General features: G+C 34.1%; 3 protein-coding genes across 5 annotated transcripts; 1 reads left to right on the plus strand and 2 right to left on the minus strand.

The window, feature by feature from the left end:
* Window positions 1-619: 619 nt before the first annotated feature.
* Window positions 620-4,814, plus strand: LOC116107719. Of its 2 annotated transcripts, XM_031394016.1 has the most exons (9): window positions 620-840; window positions 1,318-1,653; window positions 2,237-2,270; window positions 2,496-2,714; window positions 3,148-3,237; window positions 4,123-4,188; window positions 4,262-4,353; window positions 4,430-4,477; window positions 4,566-4,814. In XM_031394016.1, exons 2-9 carry the CDS (start codon window positions 1,319-1,321, stop codon window positions 4,681-4,683), a joined length of 1,002 nt encoding a protein of 333 aa, XP_031249876.1. In that variant the 5' UTR covers window positions 620-840; window position 1,318; the 3' UTR covers window positions 4,684-4,814. The 2 variants fall into 2 exon arrangements, with proteins under 2 accessions (XP_031249876.1, XP_031249877.1); XM_031394017.1 differs by lacking the exon at window positions 4,262-4,353 and having other exon boundaries at window positions 4,566-4,674.
* A 27-nt stretch (window positions 4,815-4,841) lies between these two features.
* On the minus strand, window positions 4,842-6,288 carry LOC116107720 (glutaredoxin). Its single transcript, XM_031394018.1, has 3 exons — window positions 6,064-6,288; window positions 5,212-5,310; window positions 4,842-5,070 (listed from the first exon to the last, which is right to left on the minus strand). The coding sequence occupies exons 1-3, from the start codon at window positions 6,206-6,208 to the stop codon at window positions 4,994-4,996; spliced, it is 321 nt and encodes a 106-aa protein (XP_031249878.1). The 5' UTR covers window positions 6,209-6,288; the 3' UTR covers window positions 4,842-4,993.
* Window positions 6,289-7,612: 1,324 nt separating this feature from the next.
* Window positions 7,613-12,597, minus strand: LOC116107715 (isocitrate dehydrogenase [NADP]). Of its 2 annotated transcripts, XM_031394005.1 has the most exons (15): window positions 12,240-12,595; window positions 11,625-11,668; window positions 11,416-11,525; window positions 11,076-11,113; window positions 10,792-10,869; window positions 9,791-9,844; window positions 9,608-9,709; window positions 9,422-9,510; window positions 9,232-9,335; window positions 9,018-9,086; window positions 8,815-8,930; window positions 8,525-8,559; window positions 8,295-8,437; window positions 7,943-8,065; window positions 7,613-7,728 (listed from the first exon to the last, which is right to left on the minus strand). In XM_031394005.1, the coding sequence occupies exons 1-15, from the start codon at window positions 12,499-12,501 to the stop codon at window positions 7,635-7,637; spliced, it is 1,461 nt and encodes a 486-aa protein (XP_031249865.1). In that variant the 5' UTR covers window positions 12,502-12,595; the 3' UTR covers window positions 7,613-7,634. The 2 variants fall into 2 exon arrangements, 1 of the variants encoding a protein (XP_031249865.1); XR_004124523.1 differs by lacking the exon at window positions 7,613-7,728 and having other exon boundaries at window positions 8,295-8,445; window positions 12,240-12,597.
* Between the last annotated feature and the right edge of the window lie 9,793 nt (window positions 12,598-22,390).

Consider the following 22,390-nt stretch of genomic DNA (forward strand, 5'->3'; position numbering starts at 1 on the left):
AACAGAACTCAACATTTCTTTCGAAAATCAGTTGTTATTAGAGGTAGTTAGCATCCTAATCTTCTAAACAGATGCAAAATATATTCCAACTTAGGTAAATACAATTTTTCTAATTAATAGAAATATCAAAAGGATTAGAAATATTCATGGAGTTCAGTTTTTACTATCTGTAATTTCAATTTCGTTCGACAATCAAAATTTTGTAAAAAAGAATCAAATAACTCTAAACATGAAATCCAAACAAATCAACCCAGAGGGTACTAGAAATCAGTCTCAAATCAATGATTCCTAAGATATATATATATATTATAATTTTTTTTATTTATAAATGAATACACGTATTATATTTAATATTATTAGATGTATATCAAATTTAAGATAATCCCAACTCACACAACTCTTAAAAGAAATTCAACACAAATACGGAGAAAAAAATACAGTACTCTGTATTGTCAGCGGAGCGGAGTGTGAAGTTGGTAGCTTTAAAGTAAAGAACACATAATAGATGGGTCCAAACTCTAAACTCCAAAAGAGTGCCAATCTTTGACATCATCATCAAAACTGTTCAACAAATGTCCACGTATAAACCCTCTGGAAACCGTTTCATTGGACCCCAATATTTCTCGCGGTTCTTGTACCTTCGTTTTGTTCGGCCAATTTTCTTCAAACATCACATTTTACCTGTCAAAACATGTTTTCTTTTTCGTCTCAAATGACGCCCCATGCATTCTTCTAACTCTATTTTCCTTGAAAAGGAAGAATATTTTACTCGTTTTATTGTATCACCTGTTTTCAGTTCATACCAAAAGGAAGCATAATTTTATAATCAGAGCAACATCTGTAAGTAAATTCATCTTTTTCAATCTTCTTTTGTGATGTTTGTTCATTGGATCACTGGGAATTTGGGATGTTATGATCGTTTCTTTTGATCTTTTTATTTATGTCCATTATTTCATCTTTATCTTGCAGAAAAAGAAAAGGATTTATCCTAAAAGTTATTTTAGAGCTTTAGTTTGGTGTGTAGAATCAAATGCATAGCCATTTCTTACGTTATAGTCAGTTTCTTTTATTGTTTTTTTGTTTGAGATATATGGAGCTGATTTCATTTCCATTAGTTTGATACATAATTTGGTATCAAAACAATTTGTAAATGAATCATTGTGTGTGCTTTACCATGTCATTGTATCATTGTAATTGTAATGTTGATAAGCTGGCTAGTCAAAAATTTGAGGAATCATAGTGTAGGAAAGTTCATGTTACATAGCCAAAAAGCAAAGTAATAATGAAGAAGAGGTAACACGGAGACTTTTTTGGCAGGATGCCTCTGCCGGTTACTGAGGATACCACCGTCTCGAGTTATTGGTTGAACTGGAGGGTCCTGCTATGTTCAATATGGTTATTGTCAATAATGGCTATATCATCATTTATTATATGGAAATATGAATCTTTGGATAATTTGAGGTCTGATGAAGGAGAAACACGGCAAGACGCTGCACAGTTTTTGTGTAATGATGACGCATGGAGGCCATGTCTTAAAGAAATACACCCATTTTGGCTATTGGTTTTCCGAGTAATTGCATTCTGTTTTCTTTTGGCTACTCTCGTTGTCAGAATTCTTAGTAGTGAAAGCAGAATATTCTACTTTTATACTCAGTAAGCTATCTCTTCTTTGGATATATTACTTATTTCTTTTAAACCAGTTATTTAAAGCATGGTTTAAGCACTGTGGACAGCCTTTCTAGGATGGCCATTAGGAGAGCAAAGTTTGTGAAGGGTTTTGAAATTTCAGTTTATTTAACCCAAAATTAGAGGATGATGCTAAAGCCAAGATGATTTATCATGGTGGAGTGAATGCAAAATTTTTATAAGCATAATGGGAATATAACAATCCTTCAATAATTAGTGAGGTTTGTCTGTTTAACACAGAAGGGATGATCGCTCTAAAATTCCTTTGTTTTCATACTCTTACCAATCTTTGTGTCTATATAATATGTTTGTCATAATACTAAATTAATTTTTTTTCTATTAGAATTGTTAACATGTGTAGCCATTATGTCTTTCATTGAACCTTGAATTTGTTCGATCACGAAAAAGTTTTTTAGTCAGAGAGGACAGGTATTCTTTCTGATAAATATCAATTTGTGTTGTTTAATACCAGTTTCCCAATTGTTTGTAAATTTAAAAATGTTAATGTTTTTAGAACTCATGGTTCTGGTGTTTTCTGAGTGTTGAACAGGTGGACTTTTGTTCTGGTTACCTTTTATTTTGGGGTAGGTGCTCTAATTTCTATCCCCAAATAACACCTCAAATTGATATTGAACCATCTATTGTCTACAAATATCTGTTGAGTTGCTAAAATAGACACATAAGCAGGTTTGCTGCAGGAAAAGCTTTCATTTCCTTGGAAGTAAATGTCATATGATCACTTTTCTCTACATATTTCACATCCTTTATTCAAAATCAATCTACACTATGATCACAACTTTCTTTTGTAGTTTGGATCTCTTCTCTCCATCTATGGGTGTTACCAGTACCACAAGATAAGCAGTGGGAATCTTAATGTACAACATGGTGAAACAGATGCAGAGCAAGGAAACTTCATGCCTCTAACCAATGGAGAAAATGCAAATAAACATGAAATGAGAAATGTCTTGAATACCCAAGAGAAATCCAGTCCAGCAATTATTAGTTGTCTATTTCAAGTCGTATATCAGGTATAGATTAACTTCCAAGAACCAGTAAGTTTACTGTTACCCAGTGACAGGACTGATACTGATAGATTGAGCCTGCAATATTCATATGGTTGGCTGCTGAGGAATCCATTGATTTGGATCTCTTTCATCTATTAAAAATGTGCTTGCCTCTTTCTTTATTCTCTTTGTTCATCTGCTTCTTAGTTGATATCTTATTGACATCATTCACACCGTTACAACTTTTATCTTTCTTCTTTCTTGTTATCAGTTTTTCATATGGATGAAAATTAACCTTTTAATGGTTCTGGAACTTCTGGCTTGGCTTGAATTATTCATCATATAAATATATATTCACAATATGATTCGCAATTTATGCTACTGTAAGAGCTTTCACATGATTTCTTATTTTACAAGTCACTTATCTTTTTACCTTTGTTTGTTGTGTCATAAACAGATGAATGCTGGGGCGGTGATCCTCACTGATTGCGTTTATTGGCTCATTATTTTTCCATTTCTCACTGCCAGTGACTACAAATTGAGTTTTGTAAGATCTGGATGCCTAAATCAGCTTCTCCACTCAGTTTTGCTTCAGTGTTTTATTTTCTCTGGCTGTTTGTGCAAATTAAAACATTCTTGATAGGGCAAAACTAATAAGCCAATCATGGTATTCTTTCCTTGCTTCATTACACCAGGATACCATCAGTTGTATCTCTGAGGTCTTGAATTGTTATTGAGATTGCATTGTATTAGTTTCATGACTGTTGCATGCCAAAGGCCACTGAACTCCAACTTGGCTTCGTCAAAAGAAAAAATCAACTTATGGCCACATAAATGTGGCTGATATCTCACTCTCACCTTCCCCAACCAGACAATTTATCTCCTTATGTGATGGTTTTTTAAGCTAGAATTGTTGCTAGGCTATTTGGGATATGCACATACTCTAGATATGTTGCTTCCATTCTGAGGCACCCTCTTAGACATATTGGGATGACAAGCTGGCTCAATGCTCAGTCTGAGGTTGGTGTTTTGGCAAAAGAAATTTTTTAAACAAAAATTTGTGTTTCTACTTGATGTAAATCTCTTGAATATGAACTAAGAGAGAAAGTCATGCCTTTCTCAGTTAGAAGATGTGTTTGAAGCATATCAATGTGTATGTTTTTTTCTGCAAAATACTTGATATTATGTAAATTTCTATTGATGAGAAAGGGTATAGTTTACATTTGCACTCAAAATTGCCTAGGCCTTATATTTCTCTCTCCATGCTGCTGGGGCAGTTTTCTGACTTGTTTATATGTGATCTGTTTTACATGCACATAAGTCTTTCTTTGTAATGCATCATCAGTTTTTTATTTTTACTTCCTGTCTCAAATGCTTCTATCAGTGTGTTCCATATGATGTATCTTGACAATCCGTGTTTTAATTATGTCAGATGACAGTGAATATGCATACCCTGAATGCTGTCTTTCTACTCGGTGATACAGCTCTGAATTGCTTGGTAATCTGATATTCAAGGCTTATTCCTCATTGACTTTTTTCTCTAAATTATATCTGAATTATCTTCCTTTCAGCGATTCCCGTGGTTTCGGATAGCTTACTTTTGTTTATGGACGTGCGTCTTTGTTATTTTCCAGTGGATACTTCATGTTGTTGTCTCAGTTTGGTAATGTTTGTCACCTTTATCATCTTTTATAGATTTCACTCAATAATATTGATGTTTCTCTCTGCTTCTGCTACAGGTGGCCGTACCCATTCCTTGAGCTGTCATCATCAATTGCACCATTATGGTTGGTTAACTAAAACTTCCCATTATTGTTTACCTTAAAGAATCAGTTATTTTGAAGGATGAAGTTTCCTTGTAACATGCATTTGCAGGTACTTGGGAGTGGGATTGATGCATATTCCGTGTTATGCCATATTTGTTTTAGTGGTCAAAACAAAGCATTACCTGTTCTCAAGATGGTTCCCACAGTCTTATCTATGTTCAAGATAAGAGAAAAATAAAAATTCATTTTAGGTGTAGTTTTAATGTTTTCTTTCGTTTGTTTAAAATCAAGTGTAGATAGCAAAATTGGTATTCTACACACGGGATCATTATATATACTTAAATAAATGTTCCACTGAAACAAAAGATATTGCAAATTGATCATATATGGCGAACTTCCCTGGAATTCTAAGGTTGGTGCATACATTGCAAGGATCAAACGTTTATGATACATGTAGTATTAGTAAATACTTACCATTCGCCAACACCATTATTCATTACTAGAATTTATAACAAAATTAACTGCATTCCATTCCTTTTAAGATTTAGATGCAATAGCTCCAGATTCTGTTAGAAGTGGAAGCAGCTTCCCTTCCTTGTGAATACCAGTTGTTGCTGCGAAACAACACACACCCAATAACAAAATCAACAACCAGGATATACTAATAAGAGAAATAATAATGCAAGAAATGAAATGTTGCAATCAACAGTTGAATTAGTATTAGTATATGAAGTGAGGGATTATTTATGTTTTACCATCGCAGCCACCAATGTGTTTTCCGCCAATGAATACATTTGGCACTGTCCTCTGTCCAGTCCACTCAGCCAGTGCTGCTTGTATTTCACTTCCATCACCTGCAAATAGCAGGAAAATATGGCTTACTCATCCATCTTACTTTGGGTTAATCAGTATGCCAAAATGATAATGATTTCCTTTTAAAAGCCTATTTATCAAACAAATTTTAAGATCAAACGAAAGAAGAATCTATACAATCCACAGAAAAAAATCTGACGCACATCTTGTAAAATTCAAAGCAATATTCCATACATCCACACCACAAAAATGCCCCAACAAAATTCACAAACAAGCTATACAGATAGGTAGAACTCAGCAAATTACAGCTGAGATCTCTTTCTTGTCTGTAAAATTTGAACCTATAATTTTACACCAATAGTGCACCCAATTTATATAGATTGGCATTCCCAACACTAACCGAATGCCTAAATTTTCGTCTGAGATTCTTTCACCAATTTCATCAATCATAACCAATTGCAATTTCAATTCCAAAACCGGTTAAATTTTGAAAAGAAACATAAAATTTTCACTCGTTCACCACCTTGATAATTAATCAACCATATTTCATACACTATAATATGCCCGTATACATCTACGTCATAGTTATTCCCTAAAAACGACATGAAACTTCGGGCACTTGCAGGTAAAGATACCGGGAAAGATATAAAACGTGAGAACTGAAATATTAAACGTAAAAGTTGTAATACATATTAAACTCAAACTTGTAAAATATTATAAAACTGATATTTGTAACTTAATACCGTGTTGAAACTTGAAATCATGAAGAAAACAGAGAAGTGATAGGAAATTACTTTCAGTGTCCAATTCAATGGTTTTGTAAGTGGCTCCCACATCGTCCAAAAGCTTTTTCACGGTGACGCAGAAGGGGCAATACGTCTTGCTGAAAACGACGACGGAATTCGATTGAACCATTTCCTTGGCCTTGGGCAATGCCATCTCTCTACTCTCAGTTTCTCCCAACCCTAGAAAGATTTTCAATTTTTTCCAGTAATCAGCAAAAGTTTATATAGAGACAGAGAGAGACATGAAGCCGTTCGATCGAGATTTGGAAAATCCAGGCCGTTGAAGTTTTTCTTAATTTTTTTTTTTTTTTAATATAGAGAACTGATCAACCAATTGTAGCTTTTTGCCACGAAAGCCAAGTAATTTTGGCCAAAAGATTCATTTCATATATAATGCCTGCCGTATATTTTTTATTTTTATTTTTTTTAAATTTCATTATTTTCTTGCGCGTTAAGTTCTGCGGATGCGGCTCTTTGGCCGCCAATTGACCGCGTAAGAATAAAGCTAATTTGTTGGTCCGAACTCCGGCCAATTCTTTTTTAAGTATAGAATATTAATAAGTACGTTTGTTTTAATATTTCATACCTTATTCCCTCTTATATTCCCAAGATACCTGTTTATTTAATTATTTAAAAAATATTATTTTATTTTTTAATTATTTTAGACCCTTTAAATTTATTAATTTAATTAAACATCCTCAGAGAAAAAAATTTAAAAATTAACAAAAATACCACCATCCATCCATAGTTGCTAAAATCTGTCATAACGATATAGAAATGATCAGAACTGATTGATAATTCATTGATTTGGCCTTTTTCGATCAGATCCACAATATATATGACCGAAAAATATCAGATCTGATCATCATTGACCGACAACAACGGTCATATTTTTAGCCGTCAGCGACGATCAAATCTAGCCTTTTACAGTAGTCGATGGCCAAATCTACATTTTTCGACTAGATCTGTGGTGGATCTAACCAAAAAATGCCATGTCGATGCACAACCAACTAGATCCGACCGGTCTGCATCGTAACCTCATTTTTCGGCCAGATTTCAACAGTAGTGGTCGGAATCTGACACTATAGGTGGATAGGGGTGTTTTTATCATTTTACAAAAAATTTATATATTGAAGTGTTTAGTTAAATTAGTAAACCTAAGGGGTTTTTTTTGTTAATTTTTAAATTTTACCTCGTAATACTCTTATATTCACCTTATTTAACTACTCAATATTATTCCCAAAATCCTATCCAAAATAACAAAACAAACGAACCCATATTGCAAATATATTGTATCCCAATATCCCAACCAGAAAGCATGATTAAATCAAATCTCAAAAAACTCAATTGAGGGCATCAATGCCACATTGAAGCCCAAAGTGAGCCAGACGCATACAAACCTTTAAAAATTTAAAACTGATGGATCACTTCATTCAAGAATTATAGTGTAATCAACATGATATATCCCTGACATTTAATGGAGATAAATCTCCGATTTGCTTCTTGAATTTAATGAACCAAAGTACCAAAAACACCTATATTCTCAGGAATTTTTTAGAAATGGATAGAAACCGATCTACTCAAACCATTGCCGGCTCCCGAAGCTTTGCCTCAAGATTCAGTGCGACAGCATCAATAAATTCTTCAGTGTTCAAGTAGAACTCCCTTGTTACCCTGCAAACATCAGCAGCATATCACTCGTTTTAAAATCCTGTAACTTGTTTAGTAGGATCTTAGGAAGAGGGTGATTGTTGCTCTATTCATCATCACGGATGACGAAACAAAAAGCTTTGTTGCCTCCTTTTGAGCCAAAAACTAAATAAAATAGTGAGAAGCATGTGCATTGATAAATAAGTGTAATTTAACACAGTGGGAAGGTGCTATATACTTAGGTCCGTATATCAAAATGGCAAGATCCTTTGTCATTTGTCCTGTTTCCACAGCCTCAATGCATGCAGCCTCCAACTTCTGAACAAAACCCATCAACCTTTCATTTTTATCTAGCTTGGCCCTGTACAAAATTCAATTTGAGATGTAAACATTTAAAAAGCCATTGGAAGTCAATTACATTTACACGATACTAGTGTTGGCCCTTGATGTGTGAAACAAGCCAAACACACAATGAAATGGAATACTGAAAAGTAAAGAGATGCGAAAATATTTGTTCAAAATGGATATTGTTTGAATGAACTGTCAAACAAGGAAAAGCTTGAACTTTGATGACAAGCAACAAAATATACCTATGTTCTAGCCCTCGTGTCCATGCAAAAATAGAAGCAATACTGTTTGTACTGGTTTCTTGACCTTTCTGATGTAGTCTGAAATGTCTAGTTACAGTCCCATGAGCAGCCTCAGCTTCTAATGTCTTTGCATCAGAGGATAACTGCAAAACTGGTGGTTATTAAGATTTTGGAGCATCCAAAGACAAAAACAATGATAATGACAGAGCACAGCATAATTTGATACAAACCAGAACTGAAGTCATGAGGCCCAAAGATCCAAATCCTGCATAAAGCAATCGACTATAAGATGCCCTCCAATAAAATGCATCATGAGAAAATGGCATTCCATTTATTTTAAGATCGTATGAGAATATGGTAACATAAAAGGAGCGAAAAAGAACACCAAACTAATAAAACTTTTGTAATATAGACAATATCACTGACAAATTAGCTGAGGTTAAGGATATAGATAGTGGAAAATGGTAAAAATTGGAAGCATGAAAAATGTCAAAACATTCGAATGTGCACTGAACAGTACCTTGAGCAAGCAAATCACTCTGGACATCTCCATCATAATTTTTGCATGCCCAAACATATCCACCTTCACTTTTTAATGCATAAGCCACCATGTCATCAATTAGCCGATGCTCATACCTATGCAGCAGACAAATCTTTGATCAACTATTTAACAATAAGCTCAGCATAGAAAAAAAAGCTTTCTCATAGACAAGAAAAACAAACCATATTGAGTGTTCTTCGAACTTCTGCTTCCATTTCTCTTCGTATACCTCCTGGAATATGTCCTTAAATCTGTGATAGCCTTATAGGTGTTAGCATTGTGCATATGTATTCACAAATGAAAATAAAAAAAAGCTGATTTTTTTTTAATTAACAAAGATAAGTTTTGGCAAAAATAAAATAAAAGAAAAACAGCTATTCAAAAGAGAACAATTACCTGCCATCATATTTTTTCAGAATTGTGTTTTTAGTGCTCAAGTAAAGAGGCCACTTCTTTGAAAATGCCAATGACATTGATGACTCAGCAAAAGCTCGAATTGACTGAAAATTACAAGATATGGTCAAAACTGTTCATCAAATTTTTGCAATGAGGATCTGGACCAAAACAAAATAAAGACAAGACAAACCTCATCAACATTATACATAGCAAGTGCAATGCCTGGACCTTTAAAGGTATAGACATCAAGGTCCACTGAGGCAGTACCATCTTCAGGGACTGGGAAAGAAACAGGCAAAAATCTTGGTAAGCACATTTAGTATAATAGGAGGCACAGAAACTCTTTATTTGTATGAGCAGGAATTTATCAACTCACCAAATACCATTTTAAGCTTTCCTGGTCCATTAATGACAGTATCTGTGGCACGATACTGATCACCAAAGGCATGTCTACCAATACAAATGGGTTTCTTCCAGCCTGTACATAGGAGAATAAGTACTGAAGGGTGTTTCACAGTGATCCACTACGTCCAATATTATGGCTGGAAGAAAGTATTACCTGCAACAATTCTAGGAATATTCTGGCACAGAATAGGTTCACGGAAAACAGTACCTACACCATTAAGCAACCCTTTGATCAGGACTTCGTTGAAAGAAACTGGAGGGCAGTCTCACATAAAAGAAGATTTAAGAAAAAGATAAAGTTACATGGATAAAAAGTAAAAGCTTCAGCCCAATGGATAATTTACTTGGAGCAAGAAATAAACCACTACAAACAGGACATGTCTAATTACCATGTTTTCACGACAAGATTTCTAGAAGTATATGCACATAATATCACCTGATGACTTCTGTTGGTTGTCATGTATTATAACCACATTCACTTCAATATTTTTGCTAAGCAACTACTAATGAATAATTGCTCTTAAAAACTAGTGACTAATGTTGGAGTCCCACACCGATTAGGCATGCTCAAGCCTACTGGTTTATAAGAGAGGGCAATCCTCCCATTCAATAAGGCCTTATTGGGTGAGGAGTCAGGCCCACCTCAAATTCTATCATGATATCAAAGTCAGGTTCAGTTGAGCTGAGTGCTTGACCAACGGGTAAAGAGTTAGAGCCAGCAACTACCTCCATCAACAGGCATGACCTAACATATGGGCTTGACCGTGAGGAAGAGTGTTGGAGTCCTACACCAACTAGGCACACTCAAGCCTACTGGTTTATAAGAGGGGGTAATCCTCTCATTTAATAAGGTCTTATTGGGTGAGAAGTCAAGCCCACCTCAAACTCTATCACAGCATCAACTTGTAACATGTACAACAATGAAAGCTAATCTCCTATGATTTATTCAAGGCAAGCTTTTTCACATTCAATACAAGGAAATATTGTTTACAGAGAAAAAAACAGATCCCATCCAACCAAGTAGACAAACCATTAGCTTCCCTAGCGGAAATCATACAAATGCTAACAAATGACACAATCAAAAGACTATGTCACAAGAAAATGCACTCAAAATCTCCCTTGAAAGGAGGGAAAGTTTATCTATCAAATACTCACCATTTAAAATGTTTCTAATTGTGCCATTGGGACTTCTCCACATATAATTCAGCCCAAATTCCTTCACTCTGGTCTCATCTGCAAATTATTACATCAAAAGATTAATGTCTGCAGAAAGTACAATAAAAACAGTTTTGCTTAAGCCACAAGAATATCCACTTGCAATGTCCTATCACATTAATCCTTTCATAGACCAGAACATATTGACTCCCCGAGTCCGTAAATCTGCCTTCCTGGTACTAAAAACATAAAGAGTAAAGCTGGTAAGGACAACAATGGCTAACCTGGTGTTATTGTGGCACATTTGATGGCAACATTGTACCTGCAGCAGATAAAGGGTTAAAAAGTGATTGACAGAAAAACGGTATTGAGCATTATTATTGATTATCTGTCTCAAGAAAATTCCCTTTTTTCTTAGTCTTCCCTGCAGTCATAGCTATCATAAGCCATTTAGATTTAACAAACCATGCATTCTTTAACTTATGTTCATCTATCAACAAACATGTCTACCTATAGCAGAATTCTACAATATAAGTCCATTCTCGTCATCTCGTGCATAATGTCTAAACAACAACCATAGCCAAAAGGCACAGGCTAACAGGACAATTTTTAATCACTACTTACTTAAGAGCTGCTTCAGCACTTTCGACAGTAACCTTGTCATCCGTTGCATCGCGATTCAGTATCCCCAAGTCAAAATACTTTATATCCAAATCTAAATAAGGAAATATGAGCTGCAGCCACACAAGAAATTAAATCACATTAAACATGACCAATAGGCTCGGAAAAAAATTATCTGGAAAAGAAAATTATAGTAGAAAATTAAAACATACTTTGTCCTTTATCATCCGCCAAATGATCCTGGTCATTTCATCACCTAAACATAAGAACAAAATTAAAATTAAAATGAATCTCCTAAAATAAATAAGGAAGCAACTTATGCTCTATATGGTCACTCAAAAAGCCAGGGAATATTAAAAAAAAATAAAAAATTATAGTCTCGTGTTATCAACACTTTTGTGTCTCGGTGGATTTGAATTCTCCGATCATTGAAAAGTACGAGAACAAAGAAAGAGAAATTATGATCCCAGTTTCACACAATTCATTTTGCTTTTATCACATAATTCATTTTACTTTCATCGCATAATTCATTTCCCTGGGTCTCCCAACAACTTAAAAAAAAAAAGGCAATAAGAACTGTCACAACACAGATAAGCACAATCAAATTCTTCAAAACTTCATTTCGTCATCATTTCACTACTCTTTCTGATCAACTAAACAACAAAGTGTCAACCCCATGCTGATACATTACAATACTATAATTTCACACTATTCAGTACTCAGAATCAAGTATTCTCAATTAGTGCAAAACCGAATAATTACTAATAAAAAATTCGGATTCTCAAATATTTTCTCATCAACAAAACAGGGTTTTAGAGAGGTTTTACCGTCCATTTCGACAATAGGATTCTGAACCTTGACTCTATCAATCCCAGCGGCAGTTGTAGCAAAACACCGAAGCGAAACAGAGGGAGCCTGCTGGTTACAAAACGCAACTCGATTCTTAACGAATCCATTGAACATACAAGAATTCTTCGAAGAGAAAGAGCTGCTAGGGCTTTTAACAGCTAGATTTGATGATGATGATGAGAGCATTGTGAAAGCAGACGACATGGCGTTTGTCCGAATTCTATTTATGGAAATTTGCATTTCATTCAGTTATCAGAAGAGTCGTCTTCGTTTTAAAGACGCCGGGCTGGCTCGCTTTGGTGTGAGCTCCTTTGGCCTTTCGTGTTTGGAAAGAAAGAGCGAATATGTTGTAGTGTTGCTCTGCCTCTGTGCTGGGATTCATCATGGCCTTTGATCCATGCCATAGATTTTTGTATTTTTGATCCAACGGCTGATAAAACTTTTCATGAGATAAAAATTCGGATTCTCAACAAAGTTAGGAGTATTTTTGTTAATTTTTAAATCCTATCATACCTCGTAATAACCACTCAACTCAACTTTTTCAAAAATACTACTCTAAATAAATCAAACATAGCACACGGCTGTGTTTGGGGCATTATTTAAACCCTATCATATCCTACTATCGTATCCAAAAAAAATGAAAAATACATTTGTTTTAATATTTTCAAAATCTAACTCTATTTTATTTAACTCAAAACATTAACAATTGGTTTTCTCAACAAAGTTTTAAAATTAACAAAAACACCCTTACACTTCTCAATAAAAGTTTTAAAATTAATAAAAATACCCCCACCCACCCAAGCTACTATCACTTGCCAGCCGTCGCCGCCACCACTGTTGCCGCCAGACGTCGATGCCACCGTTGTTGCCACCAGACGTCGACATCGGAATGGTGCATGACCAGCTGGATTTGGCCAGTCGTGCATCAATTTGGCCTTTTCCTACCATATTCACCATGGATCTGGCTAGAAACGACCAAATCTACAACCAAACGACAGCCAAGATATGGTCATCGTCAACGACCAGATCTGGCCATCAAAAGCTAGATCTTTAGCCCCAGATTTGGTCATCAACAACCAGATCTTTGGTCTTAGATCTAGGCAAAAAATGCTAGATCGACGCACGACCGACCAGATCCAATCGGTCGTGCCATTCTGACGACTTTCGGCCACCATCCGATGGTGGTGGCCAGCATTTAATAGTTGGGTGGGGGTATTTGTGTTAATTTATAAACTTTTATCATAGGGAGTGTTTAGCTAAATTAACAAATGTATGGGGTTAAAAAATAATCTAAATATTTTCAGAAATTGTTTTCCAAAAATTTACTAAGCACATTTTCAAATTAAAATCCTATACTCATAAGAACAACCCAACTCAACTTTTTTTCAAAAATACTATCATAAATATTCAAACAAACATAGCCAATGTTATTTGTTCACAACTATAATTTAATTATACCCTCGTTTACATATAGGGGAACGACTTATACCTACCCAAAATTTATTGTAATGACAAATTGGTACCCAAAGGGTTTGAAAATGACATACATGTATTTTCCGTCATGTGCTGTTAGTAATTTCTGTTTACTAATGTTGAAAAGACTGGAATGCCCTTGGAAGTTTGATACTTAAGTTTTTTATTAATTTATGGCTAGTCAACTTATTCAATTACTTAAATACCCACATCATTATGGTGAATTACGATTATGCCATCAAGTTATTATGAGTCAATGAAATGACTACTTTGTCCCTATGAGTTTATAAAAAATGAGACACAATAAATGACCAATTCGTCCCTGTTTTGGTGACAAATTTTCAAAGTGAATATAAGATATATACAAAGAAAGCAACAATATAAATATGTTCATTTGTGGCTGAAACTTGAAAATTTTCATGATTTAACGGCAATCATTCATACAAAAGAACATAATTTGTAATGAAATACAATATCAATTAATTCTTCATGATTTAAACAAAAACTATGAATTCAGTACAGCGAAATGTGTTTATAGGGAAGATATACAACTAAAACTTCAAACTTCAAATCACATTTAAAAAATTGAGTAGTTTCCATACGCATGCCGATAATTGCAAAAATAGGCACAAAATTGTCCTCTTCTCCATCCTGCAAATCCACAAAATTAATTGATACTAAGTTAGAACCTATTTAAAAGAAACAGAAACTACACATTTCAGATGTGATATTTATCATTTACCTATAATTTGAAGACCCACACACACTACCAGAATTACTAAATGTAGAGAGTATCACGAGTTATATATATGTGTACTCTTCACATAATTAAACTGAAGAAACTTATGTTGTTATGCACAATGTTTTCTCAAAAATGATAGAGCCACCGAAGGTTGTGTACCGAATGACGTGGCAAAATCCTAACTGTTGATTAATATTAACCGATAATGAATCAACGGTAAGGATTTTGCTACGTCATTCGGTGCACAAATTCGGTGCGCAACCTTCGGTGGCTATAGCATTACTCATGTTTTCTCCAGTGGCGCTATCTCTAAATCATAGTCTCCATCCCTTGGGCATGTTGATGTGTGTTGCAGTTAACTTATCTATTAGATTCCCAAAATTCAATTGCTACTTTAATACTAATGCATGAAAATTTCATAGGACTTATTTAATTTCCACAAAAATCATGCATATATATAGAATTGATAATAAAATAATAGCATGTCTAACTAAGTCACTTGTTCTGGATATCTGAATTTGAGCATATTGACTAATAATAAAAAGAAAATTGGATCGAATGACAACCGATTCAAAAAAAGAAAAGCACAAAAGCTTATAGCATACCAGAGAGGATTAGAAAGATTACGTGGTCTATGTATAAAAAAAGAAGCTAGATATCAAATCTTTAATCACTGCATCACATATATTTTTCAACTATATATTTCAGACAAAAATTTACATATAAGAACTTGATTAAAGGATTTTACAAACACAAATCTTACACATGAACATTCACATTATAGCTAAGTTATAATACACACCTATTCTTCTTCGTTGTTGGAGGTCCAGGTGGCAAAAAAACATCTAGTTGACTAAATAACATGTTGGAAACACTGAACAAAGTACATAAACTATGGGTTAGAATATGATAATCAAAGTAGAATATCAACCCAAAAGGTAGACAAACACACATATTTTGACATAAGTGACCACACTCCTTAATATTTACTTTTTATTATTTTATCAACAGTAAAAATAAGAAAAGAGAAAGAAATTAGGATAAGAACAGCAAAAAATAATCAACTTCATGAAAGATATAAAAAGCCATATGCTACTGCAATAAGGAGAAAAGTTAGAACCTATTTGAAAGAAACAAACACAAAAACAACCTACTTCTACAAGCTGGCTCAGACACGCCTAGTCACCAAAAAAAAATAAAAAAACCTACTGCTACAGTAGACAAAAAAACTTCCCCATTGCATTACTGACTTGGTTGACTTATTAAGAGAAGTAAGAATAATGTTAGGGAAAGTAAAAAGTAATTGACATAAATAATATATGGTTTAAAATAGTTGTAAGTACCCCTTGAACTTGAAGCTTGAGACAAGTTTGACATCTTAGTTAAAGAAGGCTTTGAAGATGCTGCAAATTGAGCTGTTGAAAAGGGTGTAGTCATTGTGAGCACAAAGGTTTGTTGCAAATGAAAAAATAGAAATCAGTATTAGAAGAAAAAATATGTTGAAATTGACATTTTCCCTATTACCTTTTGCTTCTTCCTTTTATCTACATTTGCTGGAATTTTTTTTTTTTTTTTTTTTTTGCAAGACCTTTTGTTATGCCCCAGGACTCTATAGGCACTACACCTAACTGTAAAAACCCTTTTAGGTTTCGACTCTTCATTTGAATCTCTCCTTCTTGATTTCGCAAGTTTACCAGCCTTGGGCTACCTATATGGTGGCCAAATATATTCATTACCAACCCCTGGCCAGCTAGTCTTGTCGTGTACAGGGTGGATCATGTATGCATAAGTTTGCAGATACATGGGAATTCTAAGCTTCTAATCAACATAATGTTCAAAGTTGGAAATGTTCTTGTGTAACAAACAACTGATAGCATGGACACAAGGAATTCCTGATAGTTGTCACATCCCACAATCACATAGTTGGTTGTTCAAAACCAAAACATAAGTTTTACATGGATCTATATTCTCATCATCGACTTCAAACTCAGATCTAAGGTATCAAACTTTGACATTTCTAGCTGACTCAATCATCTTGTTAATGTTTCTATGAACCACTGGTGGAAAGAGGTGTAATCCACTCTGTACCGACTTTGAATCTGTATTGTAACCGCTTCATTACCATACGTCAGTAAAGTTCCAATAGACTTAGTATAGGAAGTTCCCTGTCTTCACCTAGCTATGAGTTGAAGCACTCACTCATGTTGTTAGTTATGTGGTCTAACTTTTCTGTTGTGTCAAAGGCATGTTTGGACCATTAGTCTAGTTCATTTTCAAGCAACCATTTGTATGCACCCTCATCTACATCCTTGATGCTACCCATGGCCTTAACAAAATCTGGCATGTTTGCAGTCTTACTCATTGCCCAAAACAATTTCCTCATGTGAACACCAGGAAAATTCTTTTTGAAGTTTGTGTAGACATGTTAAGCACAAAATCGGCTCTTTGCATTTGGCCACTCAACTTCTAATGCATCTATAAAACCCTTTTGCCTGTCACTCATGAATGTAACATGCTCTAAATCACCCAAAAAATCATGTAATAGTTGAAGGAAGAAGCCCCACGAATCATTATTCTCTGCCTCACAAACACATATTGCCAAAGGGAATATCCCACTGTTTGCATCCATAGAGACTACCGATAAAAGTACCTCTACCATAGTGACCTTTCAAATGACACCCATCAATTCCTATAAAATGCCTACACCCCTCCAGAAATCCTCTTTTCTAAGTAGCAAAACTTAGAAAAAAATCTCTTAAATCTAGGACTTTGTGGGTCTTTTTCTCTAATTGTAAGACTTTCTGGGTCTTCTTCTCTATTAATCGAAGTTATATCATGGATCCAGGGTTGATGACCTGAAGAATGTGGTTGTACTTGAACAACCAAGCAAAAGACTCAACATGTTGTTGTGGGTTGGGTCATTCCAGTGGCAAACCTCCTAGCCCTATACAACTTTCGTTGATGTATCTCCAAAAAATGCACACTTCCTAATTCAACATCTAAGGGCTTAACACAACTTCTCTTGTGTGACTGAAAAATCCCCCCATCTTCTCAACAATCCATGAGGCAGAGGCATCTAGATTGTTGTATACTTTGAGGCATGCATGGGTGTTTCATTTTTCCTAATTTAGAACGATTGCTTGTCAACCATTAAGGCTGCATATAAAAGGAATGGGCAGTCATCTTATTTACACACTGCTTAATCCTTTGCTTGTTATTATGCACCCTTCTCACTATGAAGCCTCTTTGAATTATTTAGTCCTTGAAAATTTCACTAAAATTAATTTTATTTCTAAACACCTGCCCCACCTGAAAATAAATTTCTCATTTGCCCCATACTAAAACTCATTTGCCTACTCATCCTACTTACTGCATCCTCACCCTCATTAGACCCCCCATGAAATCGTCATTTTTTTTCTTGTAATCAGACATATGTCCCCCAGTTTTAGCCCCTTCCTCTCCCATATTATCACAAGCTTCAGCCCCTTCCTCTCTCCCATTACCTCTATCATTATCACCAGCCTCACTTTCAACATTCCCAACTACACCAGCAAACCCATTGCCACTTTCATCATCATTGGAGGCATCACTCCAATGGAAGTCTTCCTCACAATACTCTTCGAGGGGAATTTCTGTTTGAATGTCATTAGGTTTATTAGGGTTGGGTTTTGGCAAAGGTTGCGACAGTTCTACACGCTTTACAGGTAAAGCTTTAACATACAACCTAATGTCTTTTAACCCCTCGGACCCATATTTCTCGAAAAGGAAAGCCACATCCTCATCATTATCTATTAAACTTTTCTCCCCCAACCACGGTAAACTAGCCTCCACCCTAAACTTCTTATCAAGACAAAGCTAAACTACATCATTCTCTTCTGTAACACATTTTTTCATATCCTTTATTAACACTATGTAGCTAAATTCATCGGGATCCACATTTTGCATCTCACAATCAATACCGAACAACTGAAACTTCAAATTAAACAGTTGTGGCTTCATCCTGCAACCCAAAAATATATAAGACAGGTTATTCATACAAACACTCCCAATCATCAATTCAAGCAAACCAGCCCCACCGTTTGGCTGGATTTTATTCATCACTCACTCCAACATATAATCATATAATGAAATCAATACGTAGCATTATTAACCGAGGGGTCAACCAGTAAACTTACAGGCCTCTGCACCATGAAGGGGTGTAGAGTACTATTTCCCGCCAATAAAGTGCACCCCCAGTTTTTCAACTGATATACCAAATCTCATTAACAAAATATAGTACCAAACATAAAAAATGAAGAAAATGACTATCATATTCAAATAAAAATGTTACAATAACTGGCAAGTAGAAACTCTTATTTAAAAAATGAATGAATGAATTACAAATCAGAGAGCATTCCAACCAAATAAATGTTGTAGTCCGATGATGGTAAGTAAATAAAACTTACAAGCAATAGGCCACCAAAAAAAAAAAATTTGACAACACAAGCCCATGGGTCATCCTAGCTCACACAACAAATCAGTTTTATACTTCAATTACTTCTCAATCTTGATAATATGTATTATAATTTCAGAACTTATAATTAGCAGTATGATAAAATATTAGTTTATTTATTTTTATTCTATTAGATATCTCATTAAAGCAAATTAATGGCCATCTACTTGATCACATGTTTTGAAAGCACAAAAATATTGAGATTAGTAATCACCGTTATATTATATTAACTTTTACACGGATTAAACTAAATTACTCGACAAACACCTAACTCTACTAATGATTCATGTCGACAAGGTTAGTAGTGTTGAATCATATCTATCTTAACTTAATATCCTATCAATTTATTAGATCATAAGCTTCGCATTTTCATCCTTCAACTGGAAAATGGTATGTCAAAGTCAACCAAGAATCTAAAATAATCATAACAGTAAAAGTTCTTATTTATCACTTTTGCAATGATGTCAACTAGTTCAATTTAAGTTACATCATTGATTGATGGTAAATCATTAGCAGCCAACACAACCTATATACACAAAGTAAGAGAAAGGTCATGAGTAGTCTTCTTTGAAATAACTAGAAAGAGACTGAATAAGAGATAAGAAAACTGCTTTAAAGACAAAACAAGAACCACCACTAAAATGCTAAATCAAAGTCACAATCTAACAAATTCATCCAATGAACAATGTCACTTATGCAAGTGAGAGCATTCTAGGAGAAAATTGTATTCCTTGACCACTTTATTAGGTATTCTTGAACCAAAATGCTGTCATATTCAATTAAAAATTACATGCTATATCATATTACCTAAATTATATATAAAAATATGTGTGTTAAAAGATAAGATAAACACAACAAATAATACATTAATGGATTAGATCAAATGAGTTAAAGAATGAAGGAATCTTGATGATACTTTTATTAATAAAATTTCCTTCTACAGTACATGTGTTTAATGCTATCAGTTAATAAAATGGTTCATTTAATCATATATATATGAACAAAGCTATTTGAGTTTTGGGAGTAATTATAAACCTAAAACAGTAAGATGAATCAAACGCAAGGGAGGATAAATGGTCCTCTCTCTATCCAATAGGCTATGTCAGAATAAATTCTCAAACAACATCCATCCTCCAAATGAACTCACTTGCTGCCTGAAACTTGAAAGAAGATCTAGGCTACTATATGCTACACGGTATATAAACACTAGTGGCCACAAAACTTGATGGGAATTATAGAACCAATCCCAAGTTTGTTAAGATGCTCCAACATGCCTCTTGGATCTCTTTTTGACATCACAAGAAAAAAAAAGGTACAAAATGAGCTTCTGATTTGTTAGCAAAAGTGTTCAATGGACCTTGAAGATTAGTCGAGGTGCAAAAAATGTTAAAACACTAAAATATTAAAATTAAAAGATAAAAATTTCCAATTTCCAATTCAATAGAATTTGAGTGATATTTGAATGTAATGTTTATCAGTATTGACAGTTTTAAAAATAAATGTATATTTGATAAAAATTAATTAGATGAATATGTAGGAATGGTAAAAGAAAAAAATCTATCTAATCACCTAATAAGAATATTTCCATGATAATAAAACATATGGTATAAAGCATTTAAGAAAATGAAAGAATATTATATTCATAATTTTGCTTTTTCAAGAAGAATTCACACTAAGAATTTTCATTATAAGCAACAAAACATATCTTTAAAAAGTTCCAACGCAAAGCTACCTCTAGTTCTAGTTATTTCATACTAATTAATTAAGACAAATTAATTAAAAAGAAAAAGAAAAAGGCACTTACCCAAATGTGATGAAGAACGATTAACTAGTTAATTACTTAGGAGGTGTTTGGTTTAGAGATTGTTATATTACTGAGAATATTATTATTAATAGAAATATAAATTACCTTGAAGATTACTGAGAATATTTAGGGAAATATGTTTGGTTAGGTTGCAATAAATTGGTGGGTATGTTATATTGATTTGTTTGGTTGGGAGGATAAATTGGTGGGTATATTATATATATATTACTAAATTACTCTCCTTTTTAAATATTAATATAACATTATTTTTATTATTATTTTTTGAATCATTTCATTTAACCCGCTACATTTGAAATTTTGCTAAAACACACCGACTTATATAAAACTTTAATTTGTAACAAAATTACCCCCATCTACCCCAAACCACTGTCGACCGCTAGCCACCACCATCGATCGCCATTGACAATGATCAGAATGGCACACAACCGGCCAGATCTAGCCGGCCGTGCCCTGATGTGGCCATTTTCTGCCAGATCTATGGCCAAAATTGGCCGTCATTAACGGCCAAAGTTCTAGCCGTTGACAACTAGATCTATCTGGCTGTAGATCTAGCCGAAAACGACTAGAATAGATCTGGCCGAAAATGGTCAGATCTATGATGATTTGGCTATTTTTAAACATAGATCTAGCCAGAAACAGTCAGATCGACGCACAGCCAACCAAATCTGGTTGGTTGTGCATCTTTTTGGCGTTAATAGCCAACGATGGTGGCCGGTCGTCAATTGTCTGGCCACCACCCTTGAGTAATTTTTTTAAATTCTAGGGGTGTTTATGTCCTAAAATTTTTGTATATAAAGATAAAATAGTCTATTAGTATTTTAGAAAATTGTTATTAAAACAAGGGCATTATTGTCCTAAAATTTTATTAATAAGGGATAAAATTCTAATAAAATAAGATTACCAAGTAATCTTAAAATACCCAAGAAAATGGAGGTAATCAAATTACCTCTTGTATTACTAACAGTAGTTACTATTGGTTTTGAAAGATTACCAGAATCTTATATTATTTGACAACCAAATGTGATAATAAAGTAATATAAGATGATATTACCTCAGTAATCTCATATAACCCCCAAACAAACACACCCTTAAATTAAATTAAAATTTAATTAGCTTAATTGTTCATCATGTCACTATCTATACAACACAAGCATGAAAGGTTTATACTTGGCCTTTCTATCAATTAAAGTATCAATAAGTCCCTCAAAAAGAATTCAGAAAATAAATAAATTAATTATGTTATTTGCAAGAGTTGGGTGTAATTATTGCTAGACCTCATTCCTTATTCTATAGCAAAATTTTCTGACCATAAACACACACAAGCAAACCCATTTGTGAAAGCAACTAAACACTTCCATAACTCTCATTAGATGCAAATAACAATGGTTATTAGTATACAATTTTGCTGGGAAGGACACTCAGGTTTCAACTCTATTATAAAGCTTATGAGTGCCTTTTGATACTGGCATTGACAAACCCGACAAAGATAACTCTCATCAGAAGCAAATAACAAGGTGAATTGGAAATACTAAAACACTTTGCAATCAAATACCATTTGCTTTGTCCTTTGGGTAAAACTGGTGGCATAGCTTGAAAA

The sequence above is a fragment of the Pistacia vera genome, unplaced genomic scaffold (genome assembly GCF_008641045.1).
Source record: "Pistacia vera cultivar Batoury unplaced genomic scaffold, PisVer_v2 Contig546, whole genome shotgun sequence".
NCBI lineage: Eukaryota > Viridiplantae > Streptophyta > Magnoliopsida > Sapindales > Anacardiaceae > Pistacia > Pistacia vera.